Source organism: Podarcis melisellensis (assembly GCF_964234715.1).
Source record: "Podarcis melisellensis genome assembly, chromosome: 17".
NCBI classification, from domain to species: domain Eukaryota; kingdom Metazoa; phylum Chordata; class Lepidosauria; order Squamata; family Lacertidae; genus Podarcis; species Podarcis melisellensis.
The window spans coordinates 29,378,071-29,396,770 of record NC_138534.1 but is presented as its reverse complement, the minus strand read 5'-3'; the positions used below and the strand labels follow the sequence as shown (position 1 = coordinate 29,396,770).

The 18,700-nt window shown below is 43.9% G+C and overlaps 1 protein-coding gene across 1 annotated transcript in view; it reads right to left on the bottom strand.

Moving 5' to 3' along the window:
• The window catches only part of ABCA1 (ATP binding cassette subfamily A member 1), a 105,964-nt gene that overhangs the window by 20,249 nt on the left and 67,015 nt on the right, over window positions 1–18,700 (bottom strand). The window contains exons 16-33 of the mRNA XM_081893604.1: window positions 17,468–17,689; window positions 15,891–16,095; window positions 14,123–14,233; window positions 13,692–13,863; window positions 13,466–13,597; window positions 12,828–12,967; window positions 11,433–11,570; window positions 9,791–10,011; window positions 9,003–9,075; window positions 7,996–8,198; window positions 6,903–6,951; window positions 5,196–5,306; window positions 3,780–3,928; window positions 3,201–3,325; window positions 2,314–2,412; window positions 1,096–1,285; window positions 362–456; window positions 133–165 (exon numbers count right to left, since the gene is read on the bottom strand). Of these exons, the coding sequence (XP_081749730.1) occupies window positions 133–165; window positions 362–456; window positions 1,096–1,285; window positions 2,314–2,412; window positions 3,201–3,325; window positions 3,780–3,928; window positions 5,196–5,306; window positions 6,903–6,951; window positions 7,996–8,198; window positions 9,003–9,075; window positions 9,791–10,011; window positions 11,433–11,570; window positions 12,828–12,967; window positions 13,466–13,597; window positions 13,692–13,863; window positions 14,123–14,233; window positions 15,891–16,095; window positions 17,468–17,689 (2,468 nt within the window). The remainder of the gene's footprint in view (window positions 1–132; window positions 166–361; window positions 457–1,095; window positions 1,286–2,313; window positions 2,413–3,200; window positions 3,326–3,779; window positions 3,929–5,195; window positions 5,307–6,902; window positions 6,952–7,995; window positions 8,199–9,002; window positions 9,076–9,790; window positions 10,012–11,432; window positions 11,571–12,827; window positions 12,968–13,465; window positions 13,598–13,691; window positions 13,864–14,122; window positions 14,234–15,890; window positions 16,096–17,467; window positions 17,690–18,700) is intronic.

Below are 18,700 nucleotides of genomic sequence, written 5' to 3'. Positions count from 1 at the left end.
GGGTAAAATTAATGATCTAATCCTGCAAATGTATTTCAGGAGTTCCTATCATTCTGAAATTAGAAGCAGGAGTGGGGCATTTGGGAATGAACAAGCTTCACCAAAAAAAGACAAAGAGAAAGGTGTATTTACCTGAATTCGTTCACCCAAAACTTATTGCTCAAACTGTGAATGCAAAAAGAAGAGAAAAGGGGGTTGTTACGTCAGACACAATGAAGTAAAGCAAGGACAAACATAGCAACCTCCAGATGTTCTCAGACTACAACTTCCATCCTCCCTGACAGGCTAGGGTAATTGGAGATGGAGTCCAAAAACAACTGGGAGGACATCATGTTGTTAAAGCATACTGGACATCGGGTACCTTTTCCCGATGATCTGTGCATAGGTCTTCACCAGGTAATCAGAAATGTTGCGACCTGTCAGGTTTTGCAGGATATCTGTAGTGTTCAGTACTCTCTGTGGCCAAGGCGGGGGAAAGAAGAAAACAAAAAGATAGATCAAGGGTTTTATCGGCTATGAAATACCTCGAATGCTGTATGTCATTCATTTGGTCTACCTGAAATCTAAAGCTATGAAGAAACATTGAGCTTTTGTGTGGAAACCTGATGGAATTTAATCAGCTCATGGCTGATTAAAACAAGATATAGCCATAATGAGAAAATTAGACAAAGGCACCATGGCATATCTAAAAACACATGTTAGGTTTCCACAGGAAGGTTCAGTTCTTGCTGCACTTACAGAGGCTGATCCTTTACTCTGGAATCGTACAGGATCCGGTGAGAGTGTTTTGACTAGTTATTGTGAATAGCTCAAAAGCCTCTTTTATTCAGACTATAAAACGTTACTCTTGAATATAAATATATGTTATACTTCATTATTATCATCATTGGATTTTTGAGTTGCCTGGTGTGCTTTGTTAAGTGTTGGCAGAAAGTGTTTATTTTATTATTTGCTTATAAAAAGATCTCTATATGCTGCTAATTTATTTATTCAAAAAACCAGGGCAGCTTACAATTGTACATAAAAAGCATATGTCACCTTACACACCAAAACCTAGCCTTTTCTACATACCAAAGTAACCAAAATATTTTTTACCTGGGGAGGAGGGAGGCCACCAGCTGCTGCAGGGCAAACTGGGAGCATCTTCTTCACCTTTTCGTTGCTACAGACGCACGATGGGGAAGGGTTCTCCATAGTCCAATTGCCGTTCTGGAAGATTTCCATCAATTCCTCAGGCACAGGATCAGTGGTCCAGCCCTCTTCACCTACTGAGCAAGGAGTATTCCTGCACAGAAAAAAGGCAGAGTCAACATCAAAGCGTTTCAGAAGTCATATCGTCCACCAGGTTGTCTTTGTCACCTGCTACGCTCTAGCAGCTGTTGTGGTCAGTCCATCTGTTGCACTTCTAAGTTGCGCTTTAAGTAGATTATGGTTGAAAGGAAATGAGTTATAATAAAAATAACAATTGTTGTTGTGTTTATGGTTCGCCAAACTTATAACTTCAGGAACGGTATCATGCTTCAGGTGATAGTTACGATGCTGTGATGTGATGAGTGGCCAGAAGGGACAGAGCACTGAAGCCCCACTTTAAAATACTGGAAGCCTAGGCTGGATCTACAATGGTACCTCTGGTTGTGAACGGGATCCATTCTGGAGGCCTGTTCACAAGATTAAAAGAGCGCAACCCACAGTGGCGCATCTGCGCACATGTGGCTTGCAATTTGCCCCTTCTGTGCATGTGAGTGATGTCATTTTGAGCTTCTGCGCATGCGCAAGCAGCTAAACCCGGAAGTAACCCTTTCTGGGTACTTCCAGGTTGCCACAGGACATATCCTGAAAGAACGTAACATGAAGCAGATGTAACATGAGGTATGACTAGATATTGATCTTCTAAACATTGTTAACAGAACGTTCTATAACTCTTAATGGCAGTTTTCCATTGCTGGTGGCTTGCTGCTCTGAAGCACTCTCTGCTGTCACATTTTAGTGACGCATTTTTAACGTCGTAAATGACGGGTGTAGATCCGACCCTATTCAGCGACTTCTCTGGGCTACGGAGATTTTATCATGATTTCACCATAGCATGCACTTCCCAACATATTGTAACTGATAGGCTAAAGTTGCAAACAGAGATCTTTTTCATAAGCTGCATTCTGCAGTCAACACCACCTTCGGCAGCTCCCACAGAATCAAGATATACACACACACAGCCTTGACAATAACTTCAAAGAGAGGCATTAAGGAAAGAGAGCGGACTTCTCCTCCAACGCCAACCCCCGCTTTCCACAAGGGTTTTGCAAAGGTTCCACTTACGGAATGGAGTATCCCTCCATGCAGCGGGTACCGAAACCAGGTTTGTTGAGGAGAGCATCCAAAAGCTTCTGAGTTCCAGTGTCTTCTGGAGCATCATTGCTATGGGACCAAAGACACCATCAGGGGCCTGAACTACAGTGCAGGCAGAGAAAGCAACCAACACACTGAGGCATAGGAACACAGAAGCGTTCAGGGAGATGAAGTCTTTGCTTCAAGCAACAGTATCTGTGCCTTATTCTTAATACTTTTATTGTTTGGAATGGCACAAATTTTATTTGGGCAGGAAGGCTAGGTAATACAGTGGCACCTTGGTTCTCAAATGCCTTGGGACTCAAACAACTTGGAACCCAAACACTGCAAACCCGGAAGTGTTCTGGTTTGCGAACTTTTTTCGGAAGCCGAACGTGCTCCGTTTTGAGTGTTACACTTCCAATTTGAGCGCCACACTTCCGTTTTGAATGTTATGCTGAGGTGAGTCTGTTTTTGCTATTTATTTATTTCGCATTTTTGTGGCTCTTTTGTTTTTGTGACTGTGTGGAACCCAGTTCAGCTACTGACTGATTGATTGAGTGACTTCAGTACATTATTTATTGCTTTCATTTTATGGATCAACGGTCTCGTTAGATAGTAAAATTCATGTTAAATGGCTGCTTTAGGGGTTGTTTTTAAAAGTCTGGAATTGATTAATCCATTTTGCATTACTTTCTGTGGTAAAGCGCGCCTTGGTTTAGGAACGCTTTGGTTTTGGAACAGACTTCTGGAACGGATTAAGTTTGAGAACCAAGGTATCAGTGCAGTAACAAAAAAAACAGCTGGTGTTCTCATCGCACAGTTCACATTTTACTTCTATCCTCCCTCCCACCTCCATTGCAGAGTTTGATACGTACCTGATAAACGTGTACTGCTGATCATACATCCATGGTTGCAACTCCAAACTGGGATATTTACCAAAGGGAGGCACAATCAAACTGAATATAAGGGCAATGCAGACGAAGACTGCTGGGAGAACAATCTGAAAATTATAATTGGGAAGAGTCATTCACATCAAATGTTCTGAGAAATAAGAATGCCCCCTCACGCTCACACTGGGACTTGGTTCTTCCCACTTCTAAAACCTTGACACCAACAGCTGAGTCAACTTGGTCACTGAATTGCAGACTTATTTAACCACACTGCCCTCTGGCGGTAATGATGACAAACAAAAATTCACTAGCAAAAGTAGCCTGCTTAAGATTGGATTAGACGGGTGTTCATATCAGTTCTGCTTTTTTCAAGTCTGCTAGCTGCTATTGAGTGTCAGCTAACCGGATTCTATCAAATTCCAAAAACAACCTGGGTGAAAACTTGCCTGTAAGACAGAATCTGTCTCAAGCGGTGCGTTTATGAAACAAGAGGAAAACGTTTTCGAGAAACCAATAAAATACAACCCACCCACCCCCTTTTGTAGCAGGCAGAGCCCATCTCACCTGGGCAAAGAAACCTTTCCTGCTGCGTTTGGCAATAAGCAGTCTCTTCCATAGCAGAGCTACAAACTGCTGCTGCATCAGCTTCCAGCCCTTGATCTGGCTAGATCCTTTGCCATCCATCCCACTCAGCAGGTCGGTCTCTCGGGATTCTGCAGGCAAATAATTGCAGGTCATGAAACACTCACCCCTCTATCCCCTAAGCCAAGCAATCTCCCCTAGGCAAGATATGTTCTCTGATTTAACCTGTTCATCAAATGCAAGAAGCAGGATGAATATTTAAGCAGGGAGAAATATATTACATCATCCAAATGTTTGAGGTTGAAGGCACGCCAGCTCCTCTTGCCTTTGATGTAGCTGAAGGAAAATGCTGGCAGCCACACAACAGAGAAACCCTCACCAATATTGCTAACAGACTTGTACGTGGATCCATAATGCAGTTTGTCTGGCCTACATTTATGGAATGCTGAACTTGCAGTCATAAGCCTCCAGAGATAAGGCGTTGGGGACTGCTCTTCTCGGTCCATTGTCACACTTGGCTAGAGGTTTTATGGGGTTCTGTTGGCTGGCTTGGGCTGTATTGGGACTAAGAGCTGGCTCACACATGCATGGAAAACACTTGACTACTCATCACTTGACGATTCAGTCTGATGGCTCGACATGGCCATCAGGTGATGAACATGTAAGGTGTACATTATGGGTAGGCAAACTAAGGCCAGGGGGCTGGATCCAGCCCAATCGCCTTCTAAATCCAGCCCACAGACAGTCTAGGAATCAGAGTGTTTTTACATGTGTAGGATGTGTCCTTTTATTCAAAATGCATCTCTGGGTTATTTGTGGGGCATAGGAATTCGTTCTCCCCCCCAAAAAAAAATATAGTCCGCCCCCCAAGGTCTGAGGGACAGTGGACTGGCCCCCTGCTGAAAAAGTTTGCTGACCCCTATATATCATGTCTTAGCTTATCGGCAACGGTGTTTCACCCTTTAAATGCAGTATAACATACAGTGGTACCTTTGTTTACAAACTTAATCCGTTCCAGAAGTCCATTCTTAAACCAAGGTGTGCTTTCCCATAGCAGCGGGGGACTCAGTTTACACTCAACAGGAAGCGGAACATGTTCTGCTTCCAAGGCAAAGTTCACAAACCAAAACACCTAGTTCCAGGTTTGCAGCGTTCTTAATCCAAGTTGTTCATAAACTAAGCTGTTCTTAAACCAAGGCACCACTGTATTATACTTCAGTAAAGGGAGACCAATTATGGGCTCTCCCTTCCCGGAGTTTTCAAGCAGAGGTTGGAGAGCCATCTGCTGTGAGGGGAGGGGTCCCTCTAGTTCTGGATTTCCACCTACACACTCTGGGGTGAAGTAGCCCCCATCCACCTGGCTCCATGAATCACACAGGGACCCTTTTCATCTTTTACCTGGGTCCACGTCGGAATCGTTGGGGTCAAAAGCATCATCTTCTGTGAATGGACGGAGGCAGCTTTGCCTGTCTCCAAAGACACGGTTTCTTCTGGCTGGTAATGTCCCATCTGAAAGGGAAAGCTCAAGAGTTAGCTTACTGAGGTTCACCAGAAATGTTCAGCTGGCTCCATCTTCTTCTAACGCTAACTAGAGAAGTGACACTAATGAACTGTTGCAGCAGGAAGTCTTCAGGTGGGCTTCCATTTTGTTTCATTTTCTCAGTAGTAAGAACCCTAGATGGGATGCAGCTTCAAGGAAGTAGCATGTGCATTCTTCAGGTTGCAAGGGAAATGCAAAGTGTTATGAGATGAATGCAGGTTTGGTTCAAAACTGAGAGTTGGACAGAGGGAGAGAGACACACCTCTCTAGGCCAGGGGAACTTGTGCCTCCTCTCCCTCCTCAAAGGTTGATTCACAACAACATCTATCATCCCTGGCCATTGGCAATGTTGATTGGGGCTGGTAGGAGCTGGAGCTCAGCAACATCACACTCCAAACTCCAGCCCCTCGGGCTTGTCAAGGCTGGCCCAAGACATTTTGCTGCCTGAAGTAAAGCAGCAAATGTCCCCCCCTCCCTACAGGCTAAGGTGCACCGTCAAAGCAGGTCAATTCCCGAGGCAGAAAATCAAGCAAACAAACAATAATTTGCTGCCTTCTCATGACACTCAAAAGCAGCTGCCTGAGTTGACTGCCTCCCTCTGCCTAACAGCAGGGCCGGCCCTGATGGGTTTCTGAATATTCTGTGCAGCCATGCTAAGGGTAAACTCAAATGGCATAGCCCCTTAATGAAAGCTACCCCCAAATGAAAACAGCAATGCCACCAACCCAGGCACATTAAAGGATCACCAAAGCAGTACTCCACAAATTCCTGAAGGTCACTATTGCTGATGTAGAGTTTCACTGTGCTTGGCATGGACTTGCCATGTGTTTGAGCTGAACCACGTGGCAAAAGGATTGCACACAGATCTGAATCTGATATGTATTGGAAATGTAGGGAAGTAGAAGGAACATTTTTTTCATATGTAGTCGACACGCAGAATAGTTATGGAGTATTGGGAAGTGATACATAATGAGATGCGGGAGAAAAAGTTTTAAAAAACATTCGCCCCAAAACCAGAGGCATTCCTTCTGGGAACGGTGATGAGACAGAGGTGCCCAGGATCCAGAAAAACTTGTTTATGTATGCAACTACAGCAGCTCGGATTTTGTTAGCCCAAAAGTGGAAGGCGAGAGAGAGGCATAACCAGCAAAATAAGAGAGCAAGAAGATCAAGTATATAAAGAGGAGTGGAATTTTGTGTGTGGAATATTTGGAAAATAACGCTAGCAGGATTAAAGTATAATATAGTATAAAGATATAATTGGGGTGGGGGGAGGGGGACGAACTAAATTAAATGGATTTTTTTGTTCTTAGAATATGCAGAAATTATGGAAATTTTTTAAAGAACCATGGATGGGGAAGAATGTATGACTACAATGGTGGATATTTAATGATGGAAAATGCATATCTGAAAAATTTCCTATAATAATCAATATTTTTAAAAAAGGATTGCAAACAGGATGGACACAAATGAAGTGCTGCCATGCAGAAATATATTTTTTTTGGCAGGCCCAACATTGGGGACCATAATGTCTTAATAGTCAGATCTGCCAACATCATATTTACCTGAGGTCTCTGCGTCCACACCATGTTCTTCTGCCACTTTGAGAAATATCTGCAAGAGAAAAATGTTGAAATGACTGCACTCACCTTTGTTAGCCACACAATGGGACCTACTTTCCCCCAAAGATCTCTGTAATTCCCTCCCTCCCACTTCAGAGCATGCTGTCAATAGAACACAAGCCATCTGAACAACAACAAACTGCTTTCAGTATCGGGCAGGTTTATACAACTGAGAGAATTGCATGGCAAAGTTTCTCCTGGATTAATAATTTCAGGAAGCAGGTGAGGGAATCAGACTTTTTGATAGGGTTTGCCTGAATATGCAGAGAAAGCTCATGCCTCCAAAATTGCTGTTATTTCTTCAGGCTTGGTGGAAATCTAAATTCACCCACACATTTTGGACAAAGGGTCTCCAATACCATTTCCAAAATTGTTAAAACAACCTCTCTCGCCAATTCCAGCTTTAGCCTTGCTCTCATTTAAACCTAGATTCTGATCTTATATTCAACATAAAGATCTAACTTTTCCTTCTACTGATGGCTGCACGTTTGGCAATAGTATGCTTTTGGAAATCCCAGAATGAGCTTCCCCTTAACTCATGGTTCAACAATATCTGGGACATGGCTATTTCAGTGTGAATAACTGGGCTTAGAAAGGCAGCAAAAGGAGCATCTCCACCCCCATCGTTCTGCCCAGACACTGAGGTCCAGTGCCGAGGGCCTTCTGGTGGTTCCCTCACTGCAAGAAGTCAAGTTACAGGGAACCAGGCAGAGGGCCTTCTTGGTGGTGTCACCCGCCCTGTGGAACGCCCTCCCACCAGATGTCAAAGAGAAAAACAACTACCAGACTTTTAGAAGACATCTGAAGGCATCCCTCTTTAGGGAAGCTTTTAATGTTTAACAGACTACTGTATTTTAATACTTTGTTGGAAGTCGCCCAGAGTGGTTGGGGAATAAATAATAAATTATTATTATTATTATTATTATTATACGTAAGAGAACTAGATAGCAAATTGTTCCTCCACCACCACTAAAGAGAGAGGGGGGGGGAGAGAATTGCTGGTATTTCTTCATTAGGAAGCACATGGCTCACATACCTCTTCCAGAGTCGTCTCAGAGATGCCATAGCTGGAAATGCCAAGGTCAGAGAGGCGGTCGTCAATCTCATGAAACAACTCCACAAAAGCTCCCTCTTTAGCGGCTTCGTAGGGCAGAACATAAGTTATCTCATGGCCAATGTCTTCCACCAGCCTGGCTTCAGGGACGTGCTTCATAATGAGATTAGAAATCGCAGAAACATCTAGAAGAACCAAGAGATCATCAAATTCTTCCACTGCTGAGAGTTTGCTCTCCACCACACTAATCACAAACCAGAATTATTTAATATTTGAGGATTTTTGATCCATTTCTCTGGGCAACATCCCTGCATGTAGGCTTACAAGTATACACTCATAAGGAACCCATGTTTTAGCACAGAAGAACTTACCCTCTGAAATTCCACCCACATTGAAATTCGGCAGGCAACTTCACTGTACTGTTTAAGGAAGGTGCTAAAAACTTTGCTTAGTCAAGCCTGCCCAGATATGTAACGTTGACATGCATTTAAATAGGTGGTTTTATCTTTAAAATGTGTGTTTAAACTGCTCCTTTTCATTTTATTTTTTTGTTAAGTTGGTTTTTAACTCTGACTTCTATTGATAATTTAAATGTATATGTGATTTTGTGATTAAGAAGTATACAAATGTCATTACGAAAATAAAGTAAAATAAATGATGGAAGATTTAAGGTAAATGAAAAAGAGAGGGGAGGAGGAAGAGGAGAAGAAGAAGAAGAAGAGGAAGGAGGAGAGGAGGAGGAGGAGGAGGAGGAAGAGTATTGGATCAAGCCAATAAATAAAAATTGCTGGGAAAAGCAACAGAAAAGTGACAGGGTGAAAACCTTTTTTAAAAGAAGGCACAGAGGAAGCCAGGCAGATGAGATTATTGACTAATCTCAACAATAATTTAAAAAAACACAACCACCACCACTCTGGTGACTTATAATTATAAAAGACAGAGACACAAGAAACAACCTGAATGTTTTGTTATCTTTTAAAATCCCTTACCTATTGTCAAGGTGTCACTTTCATGGTCACTGCCAAGTCCAGCATCTGAACTGCTCTGAGACACACTGTCATCCTAATGAGAAAAGAAAAGGCGATCCAATTATCTGAACAAAGTCAGGGTTTTTTTTAAAAAAAGAGAGAGAGAGAGAGAGAGAGAGAGAGAGAGAGAGAGAGAGAGAGAGAGGAAAAAATGCAATTCTCAAGAAACAAAAAGGACACTGATATTATGTCTCTAAGGAGCCCGTGTGGTGCAGTGGTTAGAGAGTCAGTCTAGGACCTGGGAGACCAGAGTTGAAATCTCCACTTAGCCTTCAAGAGAAAATGGGGTGTGGAGAACCATTTACATACAATACACTGAGCTCCTTCTATGAGGAGGAGTAATTCTGAGGGGTCAAACAAAGAAATAATAAAAAAGTGACAAAAAAGTTATTTTTATAATGACGAGTTTTGCGGCTCCCAGTTTTTTTTTTCTTTGGAAACGGGTCCAAGTGGCTCTTTTTGTCTTAAAGGTTGCAGACCCCTGGCTTATACCAAGAACAAACTTAGTTGGTCTCTAAGGTGCTACTGGACAATTTTTTAATTTTTTAGATATTTCGACTGCGTCAGACCAACACGGCTACCTACCTGAATCTAGAACCTTTTTTATTGTACGGGCTATTTCTGGTTGTTGGCTAAAGAAATAGGATATGTTACTTGAGGGGCCCCCAAATCTCCCCATTGTTTCTAGAAGAAATCAGCAAACTGCACCCCTCCCCCTCTCCCCTTGACAGCACTTCTGAAAGCAGTACCTTTTTCAGGTAAGACACGGTGCTGCTACTGTTCCTGTAGGAGCTGAGTGAGGAATCCACGTCCTTCTTGACTAAGGTCAGATAATATCCAGTCCCCAACTGGTTCTTCAGGAACAGCGAAGAGCCAACGCAGCACAGTTTGCCATGAGAAATGATAGCAATTCGGTCTCCGAGGATGTCCGCCTCGTCCATATGGTGTGTGGAGAGGATGATGGTGCGACCTGACAACCAGGAAGAGAAGAAGCCAAATAGACCAGACTGGTTTAGTGACTGTGCACCCATATATTGTTCCTAACAAATGGCAGCTTAAAGAAAGCTGGTTTACATTAAGGAAACAGCATAGCCCTACAGCATCATAGCCCCAGTCCAACTGTGGGAGAGTGGAGGGGCTGCCGTTGCTTTTGGAGACCATCAAGAAGGCTGATCGCCGAAGAATTGATGCTTTTGAATTATGATGCTGGAGGAGACTCTTGAGAGTCCCATGGACTGCAAGAAGATCAAACCTATCCATTCTTAAGGAAATCAGCCCTGAGTGCTCACTGGAAGGACAGATCCTGAAGCGGAGGCTCCAATACTTTGGCCACCTCATGAGAAGAAAAGACTCCCTGGAAAAGACCCTGATGTTGGGAAAGATGGAGGGCACAAGGAGAAGGGGACGACAGAGGACAAGATGATGGGACAGTGTTCTTGAAGCTACCAGCATGAGTTTGACCAAACTGCGGAAGGCAGTGGAAGACAGGAGTGCCTGGCGTGCTCTGGTCCATGGGGTCACAAAGAGTCGGACACGACTAAACAACAACAACAACAACAAATAGAAATGAGGGATCTGGTTGCAGATCTCCACCAATTTGTCTAGTTTGACTCAAGTCTTTAAAAACAGCAACCCATGATTGAGCTGTCTGTTCGTAATAACTTTAATTAATTAATTTTTAATTACTATACAATTTTGTAACATGCGGAGAATAGCATTTATAAAGAAACCAGAGATTGGAACTGAGGGAAGTCAGGGGTGGGGGTGGGGGGGGTTGTTTTATGGGAGGGAGGGGGAGGGGGAAATGGGGTGGGGGATGAAGGATCATATGTTTTAAGATAATATGTTTTGTTTAAAATTTTTAATAAAAATGTGTATATAAAGGTCTCATATACCATGAAGCTAACAGATGCACAGATTTAAGCCAAAGAAGCTGTACTGATATTTGCCAAAATTGATACAGGCTGATGCAATAGGAGTTTTATCAACATCACAATAAACTTTATTTTACTGAAGAATAAAAATAATAATTAATTTTTAATTAAATCTCATTTTTTTTAATTTTAAAAAATGAGAAAACCCCATCTAACCAGGATTTTTAATAGGGCAGGGGTCTTTTTAATACTGGTATACAAATAAAGAAAAGGACGGTCTTCTCCAACCGTTTGCCAATCTTCCTTCTTCAGTTCCATTTGTGGATCCGTTTTCAAACTGCACGTTAACTTACTTATATAGGAGAAGGAGAAAGGTGGGGTCTAAAATCTCTAAAGGCCAGCAATACCAGAAGGAAGTCATCAAAGAGACGCCAGGGAACATGGCTGCAATGCAGAACCACCACACCATACAGATGCAACTTTTCACTGGGTCGCAAGAGGAAAAGGCAAGGGGTACCTTGGCGATATTTCACAAGCAGCTCCCAGATGCCTCTGCGAGAATAAGGGTCAACTCCAGCCGTCGGCTCATCCAGAATGACAACCTTAGAACCGCCTACAAAGGCCAAAGCCACCGAAAGCTTTCTCTGCATACCACCTACGAAGCAAAAAAGGACAAGATTCAGTCTAATTTAATCTAGGATTCGATTCCGCTTTACCTGGGGTGGTCTGTGGAACTGCTGCTATGCACTTATGTGAATGCATGCATGGTAGAAGAGATTTAGGTCTAAGACAACATTCCCCAGCCTACTGCCCTCCAGGTATTTTAGACTCCCATCAGCTCCAGACAGAATAGTCAATGATCAGGGTGTATGGGCAATCTATCTGGAATATATTTGTATTTCGAGGAGTTAAGTGATCTGACTCAATCGCCCTCTCCTGCCGCCTCTTCCTTCCCCCTCCCTATCTCTTGTTAAGATCCTTGATGGTTGGAAGGAAGTGATAGTGTTGGGTACCTTCTTTGATGTTGGACATGGTTTGGACAAAGTGAGGCATTGGGTAAAAGGTAAAGGGACTCTGGCGTTGTGGTGTTCATCTCACTTTATTGGCCGAGGGAGCCGGCGTACAGCTTCTGGGTCATGTGGCCAGCATGACTAAGCCACTTCTGGCAAACCAGAGCAGCGCACGGAAACACCGTTTACCTTCCCGCCGGAGCGGTACCTATTTATCTACTTGCACTTTGACGTGCTTTCAAACTGCTAGGTTAGCAGGAGCAGGGAGCTCGCCCTGTTGCGGGGATTCGAACCGCCGACCTTCTGATCGGCAAGTCCTAGGCTCTGTGGTTTAACCCACAGCACCACCCGCGTCCCTCTCGAGGCATTGGGAGAGAGTGGCTAATGAATCATCTGCATACAGCTAGTAATGTATGACTGCAAGTAGCCAGTCAGGCAAGCCACAAGGGCTAGCTATCTAGCTATCAATAAACTGGATGGTTTGGGGCAGGGATTTGGAGAAGCTTGTGCATGGACTGATTGGCCGCAGGGGCCATGCAACCTGAGGCTACTTGGGGGAGCCACTTCTTGAGGCTTCCAAGTGGCAGGTTGAAGAGCATGCTTGGTACGCATATACTGCTTGCTGTTTAGAATAAAATCTTTAATCTTCTCACTCAGTCATGTTTTGTATTGCTTCTGAATCTCATTTTAAAAGAACGACCTTGCATGTGGCAAGACACAGGGACGGTGGGAGTTACAGTCCCAAACATCCACAGGCATTTGGCTGCCAATTACTGGAAGCCAACAGACAGATTAGATGGGTCTCAGGCCTGATCCAGAAGATCTCTTGTTATGCTTTGCATGCAGGGGTATACAGGGCAAGGCAAACAATAGTTGCATTGGGCTGAATAAATGAAATTTACCAGAGAGTTGGCTTGTCTTTGATTTGAGTTTATGAGGCAAACCAACATCTATGGCCATCTGCTTCATTTCCTTTTTCACCAGCTTTTCCGACAGTCCCTTCAGGCGCGCATAGAACCAGATGTGTTCCTCCACTGTCAACCTAGGCGTGCGGGGAGAACAGCCACATTTTGGTAAGAAAAAACACACATATTGTCTGTTCCTTGTCATCCAGTTTTAAAGTGCTAACGTGATAATAAAAATTGTACCTTGGATCCCGAATGTCTTGGTACGTTTTGGTTCGGTTTGCGAATGTTCTTTGGAACCCAAACGCCCGACGGGGCTTCTGCAGCTTCCAATTGGCTGCAGGAGCTTCCTTCAGCCAATCAGAAGCCGCGCTTTGGTTTCTGAACATTTTGGAAGTCAAACGGACTTCTGGAACAGATTCTGTTCAACCTCCGAGGTACGATTGTATTCAGAGCCGGAATCCCAAATTAGGCATGATAGGAAACTGCCTTATACCGGGTTGGATAACTGATATTGTCTTTGCTGATTCTCTCTCTCTAAACACACACACACACCCATCACAATCGTGGGAATTTTGCTAGTTAAGAAACAAATGAAAAGGTCCAAGGGAATGGTGATTCATAGCGTGACTCACTCATCAAACAGGACATTGTGCTGGGGGCAGACACCCAGATTCTTCCGAATGGTGCTGAGCTCAGAACGGATGTCTTTGCCAAGGATGAAGGCTGTGCCCGAAGTTGGGGGGAATAACCCAGTCAGGATGGACCTAAATATAACAAAAGGGAAGTTGAGTGCAAAGAAGCAAAGCAAAGCATGACTTTGGAAGGTGTTTTCCCACCGTACCAATTTTGCCCTCTTACATTGTGGTGGTTTTCCCAGCTCCGTTGTGTCCCAGGAAGGAGGTAATCTGCCCTTCGTAGAAATTCAGAGTAAGGCCGTCGACAGCCAGTTTCTTGCCATCGCGGTAAACCTTCACCAGGCTTTGAATCGACACGCCAAGGTGAAGATGACTTGGCTCTTCTTCCATGCAGACTGTTGCAACAGGAAAGTAAATCTACTTAGTGAGGCATGACATGTTTATAATACCTGCAAGCTACTTCAGCATCGGACTGGACAGGAGCGGGCAGAGGGAGAACTGCGGTGTGAACCCCCCAAAAAATTGGGTTTCCCGAATCCAAGGGGCTGCAGGTCTTAAGAAATCAAACTGAGAACAGCAGGGAGCCTTATCCATTGGGAAGGATTCCATCAGAGAAGCCACTGAATAAAATGTAGGAGAACACCAGTTGCTTACTTTCAGATGAATTTTTGTGAAGAGAAGGGGTCTGTTGCTCTCCAGATTCCTCACCACACCAGTAGGACTTCGTAAAGGGAAAGTACCAGGGTCTGGGGATGCCGTATTGACCTAAACAAAAAGGGACAAAATGGCCTGGGTGAGACTTGGGGGGGAAATCATTCAGATGTGCAGAAGATAAGATGCATCTCCAAGTACTGATTTTTGCAAAGATTGGAGCCCGATCTGTCCATATTATCTAGTCACTTTACCAAACATCCTTCCCACACCTTGAGGTGGCTAAAGGTAGTTTGTATGGAGTAGCTTCAACCCGCCAGAAACAATCCAGCCAAGGGAGTGAATGTGCCACAGACCTGGGGAAAGGAAGGATTGCTAACGGCTGAAAGGAACACTCTGCCCTTGATTTTGGAGGAAGCAGCCTCATAACAGTGATTTAAGAGGACCAAAGGCATTTCACTGCCTCAGGTGAAGGACAAGACAACACCACTGTCCTGTTCCATGGGCTGGGTTAGCACCTGAAAGCTACTAAAATGCTGGCACCTGAACAGCATCCTCCATTGCAGGACAAGGATACAGGGCAAGCCACATGCAGCTCTGTCCTCTCCTCTTCCCTATAGCCTCTGCTGCCTTAGGTGACCAGCTCACTTTGCTCAACAGCAGAGTCGGCCCTGTCTAATGCATAACCTTTTTTATTACATTTTCAGATTTTACAAGTTCTTTTAAACAACAAATCTCTCATATCCGCTGACTTCCCATCCACCCTTCTGCAGTGTTCTAAAGTTGCTATGTTACAGTGGTACCACAGGTTACATATGCTTCAGGTTACATACGCTTCAGGTTACACACTCCGCTAACCCAGAAATAGTGCTTCAGGATAAGAACAGAAATTGGGCTCTGGTGGCGTGGCAGTAGCAGGAGACCCCCATTAGCTAAAGTGGTGCTTCAGGTTAAGAACAGTTTCAGGTTAAAAACGGACCTCTGGAATGAATTAAGTATTTAACCTGAGGTACCACTGTACTTACATTTTACCCATTACAGTGGTACCTCTGGTTAGGTACTTAATTCATTCTGGAGGTCCGTTCTTAACCTGAAACTGTTCTTAACCTGAGGTACCACTTAAGCTAATGGGGCCTCCCAATGATGCCGTGATGCCGCCGCGTGATTTCTGTTCTCATCCTGAAGCAAAGTTCTTAACCCGAGGTACTATTTCTGGGTTAGTGGAGTCTGTAACCTGAAGCGTATGTAACCCGGAGGTACCACTGTACATCAATTCTGACTTGTTAAACTACCAGTTCTCATCTGTTGCTATCCTGAATACGTTTTAACATAACCATGGTATTTTTTCTTCCAAACATTCCACAAATTATTTCCATTCTTCAAAAGACATTCCCTCCTTTAATTCTAACAGTTGGTCTAGCCATCTCAGCATATTCCACCATCTTCATAAGCCAATCTTCTTTCAGTGGGACTTCTTCTTTCAATTTTTTGCACAAAGATTATTCTTGCCACCGTTGTAACACGCATAAACAAATCAAACAATTCCTTCAGAGCACAGTCAGCCCCGTCATGGCTCTTGTACTTGCTATCTCTGGTGGATCTGCAAGAATCTGTCACCGCTCCTCCTCCTGTGAGACTGCTGTTTCTGGGATCTCCCATGGCTGGATAATAATATGGAAACAGCAGCATCCCTGACTTCCAAAGGGAGGGAAGAGGGGTAATGGGAAGTAATGGGCTAAGACGGAGAGAGATTTGATGTGCTACTGCTCACCTGGAAAGACAGCCTCGATGTACCAAGTCAGAACCCCATACAGCAGACTATCAAACAGCATCATACACACAGAAGTTGTCAGGTTGTAGCTGTCTCCTTCCAAAGGGCTCATGAAGACATTGTCCCATTGCAATCCAACACCCTGCTCTTCAAACAGGGAAAGGTACTCACTGCCGAACCCAAAGGCGACCGGAGAAAGCAGGCTCTGCAGAGGAAAAACACCAGTTAACATCCTGGGTGCATTCACTCACTCGCTCACTCACTCAAGTTTTCAGTGCAAGGAAAGATTAACCCTGCCATAATGGCAACAGGGAACAAAAGCAAAAGCCGATTCAGCTGTGACCAAATGGGTACCTGAGCTAGTTCCACATGGGTGGGACAAAGGATGCAGTTCCTTACCATCTGGTTATCATCTCTTTAGTATGGAGGCTGGCAATCAGGTGGTGAGGAACTAAACCATTGGCCCTGCTCATGTAATCTCGAAACCAAATATTCCTGGAGCAGATTTGGAATAAGTTGGGGGGAAGAGTTTCCAGTACCACTATGGGAAACATACACACACATCCCAGGAATTCCCGAGAAGGACAGTGTTTGTGGTTGCAACTCTGTGTCAACAGAAGATACAACTCATGTGCTCCTTGAATGCCCTTTTTATAATGATCTTAGAAACAACCACATTTACCCATTGTTAAGATCACAGAAGGGAAGCTCACCCCTAGCAAAGACTTGTTTTTTGCTGTCCTATGTAGAGACGTATACAGTCATACCTCATGTTACATTTGCTTCAGGTTACACATTTTCAGGTTGCATGCCACAGCGACCCGGAAGTAACAGAACGGGTTACTTCTGGGTTTCACTGCTTGCGCATGCGTGGCGAATTGCAACCCCGTGCACGCACAGACGTGGGTTGCGTTCTATCCAGGTTGTGAATGGGCCTCTGGAACAGGTCCCGTTTGCAACCAGAGGTACCACTGTATATACTTCAGAATATCTAAATTTCTTGCTAAGGCTCTACAAATCTGTGCTATTAAACTTAAAGGGAGTATGTGAAATGAATTATCCTTTAATGGTTAAGGAGCAGAAATATAAATCTCTATTATTATTATTACTACTACTACTACTACTACTATTATTATTATAGTTATCATTTGTATAATGGCTGCCTGCTAAAACACAATGAACTGACTTGATCCCAACTTTCCCCCAAAGTGCTAAAGGGTGTAGGTGGTATACATATTATTTTCATAATAACCCTGGGAGGTAGATTAGGCTGAGAGTTGGTAACTGGCTTAACAGTGCCCAGTGAGTTTCATGGCCACGTGGTCATTTGAACTCTGATCTCCCAGGTCCCAATTCAATACTCTAACAACTACACTGGTGTAGTGAAACCAATTAAAGTTTGATTAAAAGTTGAAAGAATTAGGGAATGGGGGAAGGGGATGTGCAGGACCAACTCCCCCCCCCCCCAAAAAAAAATTAGTCCAAGAAGGTCTGCCCAGACCAGATTAAAAAAAGATCTCTCCTTGCTGGCGGTGCTACCCTCCCCTCGCCACCCCGTCCCTCTTGCACTGACTCACCGCAAACGTTTTGAGAGAGAAGGTCATGTAATCATGCCAGGCAAAATTCAACGTGCAAGGCAAGTAGAGAGTAAAGTAGATGATCCCCGCACAAGCTGCCGCCAAGTTGGCCCTTGAGAAAAAGGTGCTGATGAGGAAGCACTGTGTTATGGTCACTATGCCAAAGATAGACAGGAAGACAAACACCACGCTGGGGTCACTGTAGGGGAGCAGGTTTCCTTTCTGGAGAAAGAGAGGGACCAGATGTACAGCCATGAAACATTTGACAATTCACATTTCATCATTGCTTTATTATTATCACAACTTATTACAATTACTAGTATTACTGTTATTATTTGTACACACCTGCGGTGGTTTACATTAACATGTGGGGGCAAACATGTGTTTGCAGTAAGCAAGTTGATGTGTCAGACATACAGAGACAGTCCTATGGGGCCTGGCAGGGTAGGATATAGATCCTTGGCCAATGTGTTTAGCTATCAAACCCACATTTGCTACTGTGGAATATGTGAAAAGGAGCTTAGCCATCCCATCTTCCAAAAAAAGAATGGTCACCTCTGAGCTCAGGTGTTCTTTCTGAAGACAATATTATTATTATTATTATTATTATTATTATTATTATTATTAGCCGCTCTGGGCAGCTTCCAACATATACAAAAACTTCCTGATACAGGGCTGCCTTCAGATGTCTTCTAAAGACAGATGTGTTGTATAGTTACTTATCTCCTTGACATTTGATGGGAGGGCATTCCACAGGGTGGGCTCCACTGCTGAGAAGGCCCCCGTCACCTCACTTCTCTCAATGAGGGAATCACCAGAAGGCCCTCGGAGCTGGACCTCAGTGTCTGGCTGAACGATGGGTGTGTGTGTTTGTGTGTGGAGATGCTCTTTCAGGTATACAAGGCCGAGGCCGTTTAGGGCTTTAAAGATCAGCACCAACATTGTGCTTGGAAATGTACTGGAAGCCAATGTTTCAGAACTAGTATTCATTGACTACTATGCTCTGCTATTATTTTTACGTTCTTGTTCATCCTTAAGGGAGCACAGGCAAGCAATTTATACCACAGGATGCATTCTTCTATCCCCTTACCTGGGAGTAAGTCCCATGGAACCCAGTGGGACTTACTCAAGAACATAAGAAGAGATCCGTAGCTAAGGTGAGAATTGAACAGTGGGGGATCCTAATATTGCATGGTAAGCCACTATAGTAGATCAACAGTTGTGGATTAAACA